The 12,521-nt window shown below is 36.7% G+C and overlaps 1 protein-coding gene across 1 annotated transcript in view; it reads right to left on the reverse strand.

Annotated features, from left to right (window-relative positions):
* Positions 1-576: 576 nt before the first annotated feature.
* Positions 577-12,521, reverse strand: part of NVL (nuclear VCP-like) — a 38,142-nt gene continuing 26,197 nt past the window's right edge. The window contains exons 19-23 of the mRNA XM_027681776.1: positions 10,777-10,883; positions 7,074-7,150; positions 5,479-5,567; positions 2,820-2,890; positions 577-1,272 (exon numbers count right to left, since the gene is read on the reverse strand). Coding sequence (XP_027537577.1) covers positions 1,228-1,272; positions 2,820-2,890; positions 5,479-5,567; positions 7,074-7,150; positions 10,777-10,883 — 389 coding nt within the window. The 3' untranslated portion in view covers positions 577-1,227. The remainder of the gene's footprint in view (positions 1,273-2,819; positions 2,891-5,478; positions 5,568-7,073; positions 7,151-10,776; positions 10,884-12,521) is intronic.

Raw genomic sequence — 12,521 nt, forward strand, 5'->3', positions numbered from 1 at the left:
TAAATGTTTAAGTAAGTAGGGGGGATGCTTACAGATCAGATGTTGCTTACAAAAACTATTTCACTGGGTTTTTTACATGTAAATTTCAGGACTTCAACTAATTTTTAAACTTCAGTGTTATCAAACTTAAAACTTTCTATAAAATTTAGTAGCAAAAATCACCCATTTCCTTTCCTGATCCTTGACTGGTTGTAGTACTTCTAGGAAGAATAGGGCTTATCAGAGGAACTGAGATCAATGATTAAAGAACTTGGTAGAATGATGATGGTGGTAAAAAAAATCCATTAAGGCTTGTAAGTTTCAGAAGTTGGTTGCTTGGTATCTGTCATTTTTCAGTGTTCTGTCTTAACTTGGATACTTCTCAGTTTGCTGAAAGTTAGGACCCTCCTTCCAAAACAAAATTTATTGTATTTAAAAAATGATAAAAAAAAAGATTGAGGCTCTTGGCGTGCTTTTTAAAACAGTAACATTTTCCTTCCTCTAGAGGATACCAAAACACTTAATAAATTCAAATGTGTAACAGATTTTTTTTGCTCTTGCAGATTTGCCTAAGAAAAATAATTAACAACCACACTGTTAAATAACTCTAAACTGTTTCAAATGTTTCTTAGGTTAAATCATAGCACTTCTCTGATTTCTGAAGTTTACTCTCTCCAAGGTAACTCTGAGACAGGTTGCCATCTGTGGATAGTTTCTTTTGATAAGGCAGAGGGAAGCTGTTAGGAGCTCTGAGAACCTGTGCTGGCACAATCATAACATATCACTGTCGTTGGAAAAGGCAGGATTAATGGTATGACAACATCCACTCTACTTTCACAGCTCTGTCCTCCCAGTGATTATTTCAGAGTCCTTGTTCTGGAAAACACAGCAATTTTCATTGATGGTGGGAAACAGCTATTGGAGGAGTGTAAACACTTAGAAGAATTAGCCTCTGCCTCAGAGATTCCAGGGCACTAAATATATCAGAATGGCATTAGCTTTTTAGCACTAAAAGTGTTCATTTTAAAAATGTAAATGGTTATAAGCAGGAGATGTGTATTATATCTTTTATTCCGGAGACAGTTAAATTAAAGATGGTTTAGAGCAGTAGGTTATGATGATCTTCACGTGCAGTATAAAAGTTGAGACAGTACAGCTTCTTTCCAACTTGTCTCTTAAAACCAGGCGTGGGTATTACAAAACTCTCCGCTCGTGCAGAATAAGTCTCTTGGGAGTTGTCCAAATGCATCACCTGCACAGTGACTGATGCAGTTCTTCATACATTATTTGATCCTAACAGTGCCAAGATAAGAGGAAAAAGTACTTCAGACAATGGTAAAAAAATTATGCAATATTTAAGTGATTTTATTATTTAACTAACTGATGTATTATTTAACTAAGTGAAATAAGCCAGCTATATGAGCCACTAGCTGTATTTTAAAACACTTACAAACAAAAACAATAAGGCAAAACCCCACTATCCTGCCTCATAAATTAGGTTTTTCAGTGTTAGTCACCAATGGTGTGTAATTCACAGAACCCTCTGGCAGAGTTCTTACACTCCACATGGCCATGGAAAAGAGATGGCAGCTTCACTGAGAAGCTTTTTTTACCATGGGAGCTGCTGAACTCACGTTTTGTTCCCCCATCTAGTTCTGCCAAATTGAACAGACAAAATCTTTTGCTAGTCTAACTTAAAACTGTAACTGCTCCTTAACCCTTCTTACTAGTCCCTGAAAATGACAGTTTTGAGGAAGAGAATACTTCCACTGAAATAACTGGTTTCAGAAGGTGATGTCTGTCCATGGAAGGGACTTACTTTGGCTTGAGAACAACTTTGTCTTCAGTCAGCCAATTAAACGAAGCAAGTTAACCAAACATAGAAATGTGTATGGGATGGAAGAGATAAATACACTAAATCAATGAGAAGTAGCTTTTTTAGCTTTTTTTTAAATTTTCCAGAGTTCATAGGAAGGTGTGTAGAGTTTTTGTCAGACTGAATTTGTCTGGCAGACAGGAAGTAGCATCTGGAAATGGGAGATAAGTATCTTGTACTGCAAAAGATATTTCAAAATACCCAACTGACAAGTCTTCAGATGGATTTAACCTCTCTGGCTAGTGTTAAAAGTGAATATATTAATGTATTTTGGCTGTAGCACACTCCTGGCAACATACAGAGGCCTACAGACAAGCTCTGCAGCAATAACAATTCCTATATATATTAACTTCTCAGTTATAATAATTAAGATGATTGAACAGCTTTTCTTTCAGTCATTAAAAAGAACAGGTCATGAGGACACATTTATAACAAACTTCCTTGACAAATGCAAACAATGAAAAGACTAATACAAAATAACTAAGATGATAAAGTGTATTTTATGTCCTATGTCCAAATTATGTCTCTTGCACATCAACAGAAAAGGTTGAGCATCTTTGGGGGTCACATCCATCTAAGGGAAGACAAGGTGGTGGCAGGGGGTGGTGCAGTCTAAAGGCCTTGACTTCTAACTGAAAATTCAGCAGATGTTAAGAGGTTAGGGCCAGGTCAATCACCAGTGTGGGAAGATCAGTGAGAAGCCCAAGGCTCCATACTAAAAGATAACCTTGATATCTTGGTAATGCATCGACATGCAACGCATCATCTGCAGCTGAAAAGGGAGGCTTTAATTTCTGACCTTAACACAGATACCAGGTTTGTTTAATGCAGAAACAGGTAGTGTCAGTTTGAAATACATCCAAGTATGCTGCAACCAAGTAGGCTGGAGACCTCTAGTCTCCAGCATAAGAACAGTATCCTTTCCAGGGAGAAACATGTCTTACATACTTGACTCTTATCTTACCTTTTTGGATACTGAAGATTTCACTTTCCTAAAAGCTTCTTCAAAGTGTTTACGGGAAATCTTGATTTCTCCTTAAAGAACAAAGCATAATAAATTATTAAAATTGCAGGCAAGTGACAATCAAGTGACTGTTGCGTGTATTTTAAGGCAGCAATCATGAACTGCATGTGCTACTCAACTGGATGAGATCTAATTCAATAGTGTTATGAACACCTGAACTCTTGCATTTTATGTAGACTCCTGTCTCTGATTTTAGGCAAGATCTTAATCCATCTATCCCTTGCATCTTAAGCCAAAGAATAACTACTTGTTTCAGAAAGTTATTTTAGGTATTGGTGTTTCTACATGCAGACTGAGAATTTCATTCTCAAAAATGCTGAGTTAAACTGCAGCTTACATCAAATCCAGGTAGAATTCTGGAATTGAATGTCTCAAATCCTGCTGCTTCCAGTTCTGGGCTTTATTTTCTACATATATTTAATAAGCTTCCCTGTTATTTAGAAAGTACCTAGGAAACATTTTGTTACCACTCTACTTCTACTAATTTCTAAATAATTGACTTCATATCATTGCCTTCTCTGGCATTACCCAGAAGTGATTAAAAATTTCACTTCTACAACTCCCTGTGTTTAAGTTTATGCAAATTACCCTTTTGACCTTAATGCAGCTATCCACAGTAATTATTCATAATAATAACCTTTTGAACAGGTTTTTTCAGTATGTTAAAACATAAGCATACATCAAATAGGTCATGGATTCCTCTGCTCTCACACTATGCACAGGTATCAGATGTGATAGAAATACAAATTATATACTTTAGAATCAGTTTGGTGCATTTTTTTCATTATTTCATCAAGATGCTCTTGGCTTTCACTGTCACTACTTTTGCAAGGTGAAATGGGATGTGCCAACATGAAAAAACGGTAAAGATTAATATATTTTGAGTCTAAGTTTAACGAAAATCTTCTGCTAATATACTAAAAGACTACTTAGCAAATGGAAGGTACAAAATTTAAAATGAGAACTTGTCTAAGGCATTGGTGCTGAAATCAGTTTTATGCACCATCTTCAGTAGTTTGGAAAAGGGAGGCAGAAGTGAAACTCCAAGTTTGCATATGATAGTGAACTTATCTGGCAGTTGTTAGGAATTTCCCTTAGACAAACTGCAGTTATCTGGCAGCTCATGACATAATCAGCTCACCTAGGCCTGTTCAAGTTGGAAGTAGAATTCATGAATTCTTCTAAGAATTATCACAAAAAGGATACCTTTCCATTTTGCTTTTACAAGCAAACCACTGCTGAGGGCTAAAAAAACCACACCCCTGAATTTATTACAGAGGGAAACTATCAGGTATAACAAGAAGTCGCAACAGAGTTTATCCAGAGCAAAGGAGCAGCCATAATTGCAAAGCGCTGACCCTGAGGACACACAGCACCCATCCACAGTCAAGCACAGGCTGTGGGAGGGGAGTCAGTTGTGTGTGTCCTGTCCTAACAGTGAAGGAAGAAATTCTCCACTCTGTGTACACCCTTTTGAGGATATAAATGATCAAGGTCTCAAATTAGAAACCACCTTACACACTTTCATACCAGTCAGGGCTGACACCTTGAAAATCCAAGGACATTCCAAACGAGCAGCTGCTATGAACATGCAGATCAAGCTATGCATATCTTATGGACTTGCTGGCTGCCTACACATCCATACAATGAGTGCTCAGGCTGCAATCACTGAATTCAAGTGATGAACATCTTTGAATGAAGCCCGTTGTATTCTGTATAACTATCAAAATGAACAGGATAAATTCTCATCTCAAAACAAGAGCTCTGTCCATCTACAGCAAGCAAAATAGGTAACCAAATCACACAATGGGGAAGATTTTTATAGTTTATTTTTTTCCTCCCTCTAAATGAACATGGGTTGCCTGAGAACAAGGAACACAAACATTCTCCTCTGTTAACCTACTGTTAAAAACCAGACGAGACTGGATATGAACTAGATCAAAAAGAATGATTCAAAGACATTAAAATTCCAGCATGGTTCTTAGAAATCAGGGGCATAATGAAAGCCTAATATATTTTCCAAGGCCATAATCTGAAAAGTCACAATTCCATCTTAGCTTTGCATTTTGACTTATAGGTAAAATAACAAAGTTACTGAAACAAATCTAGACACAGAGGCATTTTATATAAAAGTTTCAATTTATAAATGTTTTAAAAAACCAAGAAAATAGAACTTAAAAACAGAAAGTGCGGAGAGATAATCAGTATATGGGCAGTTTCCAACCGCCCTCAAATCTGCAAATACGTCAGTATAACTAGTCTTTGTAGTGATGTGGAAATTTTCAAAGAGGTATTCAGTCTAGTAAATAAATTGTCAGTTTATAACAGAAACATTTCTTTAAGGTTACAAGGTTCAATTCTTTTAGAAAAAAGTTTCTGCTGAACCTCCAGCATAACTACTTTTCCTGTACTCTTCCCTGCTTTTACTTCCAAGATGCTTCTGTGTTCTTGAGACAACTCTGACAATTTTCATTTGGCTCAAAAGTCATCGATCAGTTACATACAGCATAAATGTCTTTATGCTTGTCTTGAACTACTTTAAATACTTTGCATTCCATTTATCTTGTCACTGTAAAATTTTTTTTTAAAGCTTTCTTACCTTTCTTGCTTTGAATTTTCTGCAGGGCCATTTCCTCTCTCAAGGCACAAATTGAAGCCTCACGCACGAGAGCAGAAAGGTCTGCCCCTCTACAGATACAAACAGAATAGGTGATTATAGGATAAATTGCTCTTTTCTTTTGCTGGTGGCACATAGAAAGGCAAAACACTAAAAATGACAGTAAAAAACTGGTTATGCTGTCAAAAAACTTCATCTTAAGAACATTGGAAAGAGGCCTGATGACTACCCGGTCTGCAACCTTCATTATGGAGTGACTTCCTCCAGATATTAGTCACAGATTAAGATCAAACAAATGGGAAGCAAGGGAAGAGGCAAAAATCCTACTCAGCATCTTTAAAAATGCCAAGGGATTGATTTATACTGTGCCACTTGGTGAGAACATGACTTTTTTTTTTAATAAACCTTATGAAATATCCAAATGAAATCACTATTACAAAAGAGAGTTGTGTTGCTCAAAGCTGCATCAACAGTTAACATGTTCCTAAAGTAACAGTATCCACAAAACATGGTCAGATCAGTGTTTTTAAGTATTTACTTCCAGTTTCCTGTAAATGGAACAGCTGGAAAGCTGTTGAACTTCTCAGAAGCCTTTAAAGTGGTGAAGTCATTGAACCAAAAAAAATTTTCACAATTAACTCCCTATACTTCATTTGGGGGTGATAGGAATACAGCTGTATTTAAAAAAACAAAACCAAAACCCAACCAGACCAAAAAAATTCCACAAAAACCCAAACCAAAGAAATTAAATCCCACAACAAACTCCCTCCCAAAAAAACCCAAAGCCATACCTCAAAATACAAATAAACCCAAACATTAAAAACGACAAACACAAAATCTCCCAAAACCCCACAATAAAAATCCAACCCAAAACCCACACGCACTGGACCAAAAAAAGTCCAGTGAGTGAAAAAGAAAGAAAGTAAAAGTACTCATCTTTCCCAAGTAATACTGCGACAAGCAGCATGTCATAAACTTTACAGTTTATGAACTACAGAAAATTATTAAGTATTAATAAATTAGTGAATAGCTTAAAGCTTATTCAAGTTTTATAGACTGTAATTGCAAATTGTTCTGACAGGTATGGCCATCAAGCTTTCCCTGAATACAGATCTTGCTATTCCAAAGCACAAGTTGAAATGGGCCCTCATTGCTCTGTCAAACAGATTGCTTTCAGCTGTGTGACAGAACAAGTTGGATATCGCTGTTTGACCAATTTGCTTTCGTCATCATTGTATATAGGTCCACAACCTAAAGAGAGCTCTTTTATCCTCAGATTATGCAAGAATTATAAAATAAAACCAAGCAAAATCAGGAGGCCTCCACTGATCTGTATTTACAACATGACGAGGACTATTCCAGATGAGAAAGACTTTAGCATCCATATATTCCTACCAACTCCTTGGAAAAAAAGCACAAGTGAAAAGCAAGAAAAATAGCATTAAAGGGCACAAGTTTATAAAACCTGAAAATTAAGAGATCCACTCAATAATAACAACATAACACACTTTCAAATGCATCAGGAGACTGTTGGCACTGCATATTAAATATTAAAGTCAAAACCAGAAGGAACTCACGTGTAACAATCACAATGTTGACTGTAAGCAATTTCTTCAAGGCTTACATCACTACCCAGTGGAGGCCGGGTGCCATCCTAAAGGAGTTGAGGTAAGAAAAAGAAGACAGGAAAACATTTTTATACATGCCGTCCCCGAATTGATTAAATTTCATTAATCAGGAATCATATTGGGGTCTGACAAATTTCTTGAAATATGCACAAATACTAATAAATTTAATCCCAAACTGACAAGAAGGGTAAACAGCTTTAAAACCATGTAATTATGAAATAATAAGGAATGCTAAATTTTATCTTCCCACCAACAGATTAGATTTTCTCTAAGAAAATGTTGACCAGCCTGTAAGAGGGCATTGGAACATTGACACTGTTCCATAGGGGGATGTGCCTTTAATAACAGCTGGTTGCATCAGTAGTGTTGTTTAGCTGAACTTCCTCTAGTTTTACTGTGTGTTGAAATCAAATAACTAAGCAATAGGCATGTAAATTTAGTCTTATCACCTTTAAGATGGAATTAATTGTGTATCTTTTATATTCTAGATATAAATTTTCAAACTTAAAAGTTTTCCACTCTGGATGTCATAAATGTTTACATATACTGTTCTTACTGCTTCCTCCAGAAAGATCCCAGAAGTGGATTTTGTTATTATTTTTGCATCTCCAACAGCAGAAAGTATTGACCAACATTATAAACTGTATTTGAAACTAGCCAACAAAATTTCCCAACACTATAAGCTTGGAGATCTCCCTATTACCCTTAGACAACAGTAAAGTAGATTATGAGAGTACAGAGATTCAAAACATCTCTCTTATTGAACAATATTTGAGTTTTGACAGTTGAGAACACTTTTTTATACAATTGATAAGTTTGTGCCAGAAAACTCGTTTGACAGAAATGCACAAATTCATATACTTATTTTCTGACTTCTTCAGAGGAACTAATCTATCACATACCTACAACACCTTCAAGAGGAAAAAACACAGTTTGTAGTAACTGGCAAGTTAAACCCCTTGAATACGTAACAGACAGTAGAATAGTCAAGGACTAGGCACAGTAAGGAAACAATCTTGAATGAGTCTTTGGTAGAATAACAGTTAGAAAGGGGAAAAAAAAAGACCCAAACCAAAACCCGAACATCCTAAAAGGAGAGACTTTAACCTGGAAACAAGGAAGCCTCATACCATTTCATATGGGATAATTGTTGTACGAAACTGCAGGCCAGAGGTACCTTCTCTGCTAAAACAGAGTGTTTTACCCAGGGCTTTGAGGAGCAACATGCGTTGGGCACTTCTAGCTCTGCCTACTCTGTGACAAGCTCAGCAGTCTGTGCACCAGAGAAGCTTGATGCAGCTTGCAGGAATGTTACACTGGTAACCCAAACATGTGAAGACAGGCTTCTCTTGCATAACTAACATGCAATTTGAAATGACTGATTTATACAGGTTAACTGAAATAAAACTCTTTCACAACAAAGCTCCAACCTACATTTAGGCTGTCTTCCTGACAACTTAATCCTCCCCCAGCTCCCTTTTCTGCTCCTCATACTGCCTTCATAAGCATCCATGTTTTCATTCAGCAACAATTCTCAGTTTCCATATCCTGTGCATGTATTCCTTGGAGATTTCTGGGAATGCATACCGTCATCCAGAAGCCACTCAAACATTTTTTTCTCTAGTCTTGCGCAAGCATGCACTCAAACTTTTCAAATTTCCTTGCCTATAATGCATGGATGAAATCTGACAAAAATTGAGGTATTTTAACACATTTTCTCCTCTCCCTATTCCATGTTCATATGTCAGATAACTCCTATATGTTTTTAAAGATTTAACACCTCATTCACTACAAAGACTTGTGACCAAAATGTTCACACTAGTATGAATTCAGTAGGCATGAAAGCATCTTGCATTCCAAAAATAACAAGCCTTGATAACCAGTGACAAAATCCACAGAAACCAAGCTGGTAAACAGTATGCAATGTGTTGCTTATATCACAAGAAGACCCACAGACAGATAAGGCCACATAAAGATTACTTGTCAGCAGAAGACAAAAATACTCTGGCAATGAGATAATAACAAGGTTACCACATCCCATGTGCCACTCCTCATGGTGTTATTCCAACAGGAAGATTGTAGCCACAAAGATTCCCAGGAGGAACAACAGATGTTTTTCAGCAACCTTGCCCAAGATTTATGGCAGCTGAAGTAAGCACAATTCTGAACTGTTTGATTCTTAAAGGGAAACTGAAAACAGTTCTCTCAAGCCACCGGTTTGTCATCACCAGTCAAGAGGAAGCCAAGAGATCAAGTGAGGACTCAACACAGAGTTCCTTATCCTCCGTGTTTCCCACAAGTGATCCTAGCCTTACCAGGTAGATGTGTGTATCCATTATATGTGGCGGTGAGAGTGAGAGCAGGTGAAATCTGAGAGAGTGAGAGAAATCAGTTCTGCTTAATACCACCTTTCCCCCCTCATGAAGTCTCACACCAAGCTTTCCTGCCCTATTTCCCTACACACCTAATTACCTTTAAAAATAAATTTTGTAAAATAAAAAAAAAATTAAATAAAAATAATAATTCCTTACAGAAAAATTATTCATGGATGTTACACTCAATTTCTCTCAACATCTTGTAAAGGTCAATCATCTTTAAGAACACGGTTGTAGAAAGTATTAACCGAAACATTTTTATAAAACTTAGAAACAAACTGATCTACTGCAACTAGCAAATGGGGGAATACTTAATGTTTTTTCATCTCTGAAGCAATGCACAGAACAAATGAAGGGAAGTCTAACATTCTGAATTTGTAACGAGAGTTCATCTTTTGAACAACCATTTTGTCATGAAAGAACATGTTTGAACGAGTTCTCACTCTCTGAATTCTGAATCAACCATTGCCTGCACCACAACTTTAGCTTACACAAGTCTGAATTAACTTTCATTACAAATTTATTAAATAATTTTTGCCACACTTTTCATAATGCAGTGTTATCTTTCCCCTGTAGTGAAAACTTTGTCTCCTTTGCAGCTCAAAAAGATATCTGATAGAACACCTGCTCTTAACAATCAATGTTGAGTTACTGGAAAAGTAGGAAATATCCAAGTAATTCATAATGCTTTGTATGTTCTTTTTTAAGGCCTTGATTACTGCTGTGCCATACTTGGAGAAGTACATAGAATTCCATAATCCAAAATGCTGAAGTGGCAGATTGTGCTGTTACCCACAGGGAGGACCCACGAAGGCTTGTATTGTACGTTTTCACATTTACTTTAACCTACAACCTCTATCACCACAAGCTTCCTTTAATCCTGAATGCAATAAAATGTCACAAGTACTGTTGAGCAAATACAGCTGGAGCTTGTGAATCATTCTGGTGAATGCCTGGAACCCCCCAAAAAAAGCTTACAAAACACTTCTAGGCCCATTACTCACACAGACAGGAATCTTTTAATTAAATCTATTCAAACTCTGACCATAAAGGCAGCAGCTTCTATGTTTGACAGGTTTGTTTTACTCAAGATTTATCAATTCCTTGCAGTTTCACAGCAAATTTGACAGCAGATGGGCTGATGGTTTATTTTTATGACCTCATGTAATACTTGAAAGTGTTTCACGAGACAGGATCCTGCAATTCTTTGTAAAATTTACTTTGTCTTAAATCATTCCACCAAACTTCAAGATAAGGATTTATTTCCAAATACTCACTTTGGTGATAGTCTTTAAAATAGCCAGTCGATCTTCAGGTGGTGGCAAACCCACATAGAGTGTTTTATCCAGTCTACCAGGACGCAGGATTGCTGGGTCAATTATATCTTAGGGAGGGGAAAAAAAAGAAAAAAAAGTCATCCAGAACTGAGACACACCCTTAGGAAAGTCTACACGTGAGAAGGAACACATGCATAAGTGTACCAGGATTCAAAGAAGCATTTGTGCTATGATGTGAAGCTCTGAGCACTGAAGTAGTTTCATCTTTGTCAAGGAGGAGTCTCTACTACCCAGTACAGTTAAGCTGCATCTGCTCAACGATGGCTCATAAATACTGGTTTCATCCCCTCACAAATGAATACAACTCTATATTTGGCAATACAGAAGTAGAACATTTTTTCTGAGGAATTCCACATTAATTCATAACAGTTTTTTCTATTGGAAGGAACTCTCTCTGTATTCCAAATCTGCTTGAAAGGGACCGTGATAACTCAGGAATAACAAGTACACAGGGCCAATCATAACCATCCATATGTAAACTTAATTTTACTGGTCATTTGCATTTCTACTACACATAGTTTTCTGAATGGTAAAATAGGAGACCCGTGAAAACACCAAATATAGCTGCCAAGTACAGGATTTGTTTCCCAGGAAGAACTGCAGACTCCAGATTTATAATGTGTGGAGAAGTAAGAAACACTATTGTTTTAATTTATTTTGTGATGAAATTATCACAAATGTTTCTAGACAACCATTCAAATCCTAAATATATATCAGAAATGTGCAGCAGCCTTTAACACCACAGGCTGTGGACTGAATATCCACAAATAGTAAGTCAGGATATATTGACTATTGGTATAACAAGAGATCCAGACAGGGCACATAACCTGCGAAGGGCCTCAATTCCTGTCTGTACTTCAACATAAACAGCCTGCATGATGTTTCTAAAGGCTTCTCAATGCCTTATTTCCCCATCTACCAAAACCCAATAATGATATTAATTGCTCTGTTTCACTAAAGAATTCTTTTGAGTCACCATTCCTGGAGGTACTTAAGAGATGTGTAGATGTGGTGCTTAGGGACATGGGTTAGTGGTGGACTTGGCAGCACCGGGTTAATGGTTAGACTTGATGACCTTAGAGATCTTGTCCAACCTAAATGATTCTATGACTTTATATCCTACATGCTACAGTAATGTGAACAGCAAAGTCACAAAAGCACCCACAGAAGATATAAATAAAACTGTACTTTTACTATAACAGACTGGTTTTAAGTATGTGAATTAAAAGGATGTGTGAGGTACCTGTTGCCAGAACCTTTCCCAAAAGTAACAGTTGATAGTTACATCTAAGTCTTAAACCGGAAATTATCAAGGCCTCCAAATAAAGTTGCCAATACCCTCACATTTGTTACACCCTCTTGACAAAATGTAGCTGACAGACAAACTATATGCATTTGTGTTTATCAACAGTGAAGAACTGGGAAAAGTGAAGTTGTTAATCCTTACTCTACAGATATTTTAAAGAAAAGAAAACACCACCCAAGCCCTAAAACAGTAGGATGGAAGCACAGCTATCCCTTTTTTGGAAATGAAAAAAGCTTGTTTAACACTGCCAAGACTTGAACTACCTGATCCTACAATATAGTCTTGATTCACTTTTTAGAGATGCTCATAGTCTTGTTCAAGTTACTCTCTCACTTATGCTTAAAGGACAACTCTATTATCTTTCTCTTGGACAAAAACA

This window comes from Neopelma chrysocephalum, unplaced genomic scaffold (genome assembly GCF_003984885.1).
Source record: "Neopelma chrysocephalum unplaced genomic scaffold, ASM398488v2 Primary Assembly neopelma1_61b, whole genome shotgun sequence".
NCBI lineage: Eukaryota > Metazoa > Chordata > Aves > Passeriformes > Pipridae > Neopelma > Neopelma chrysocephalum.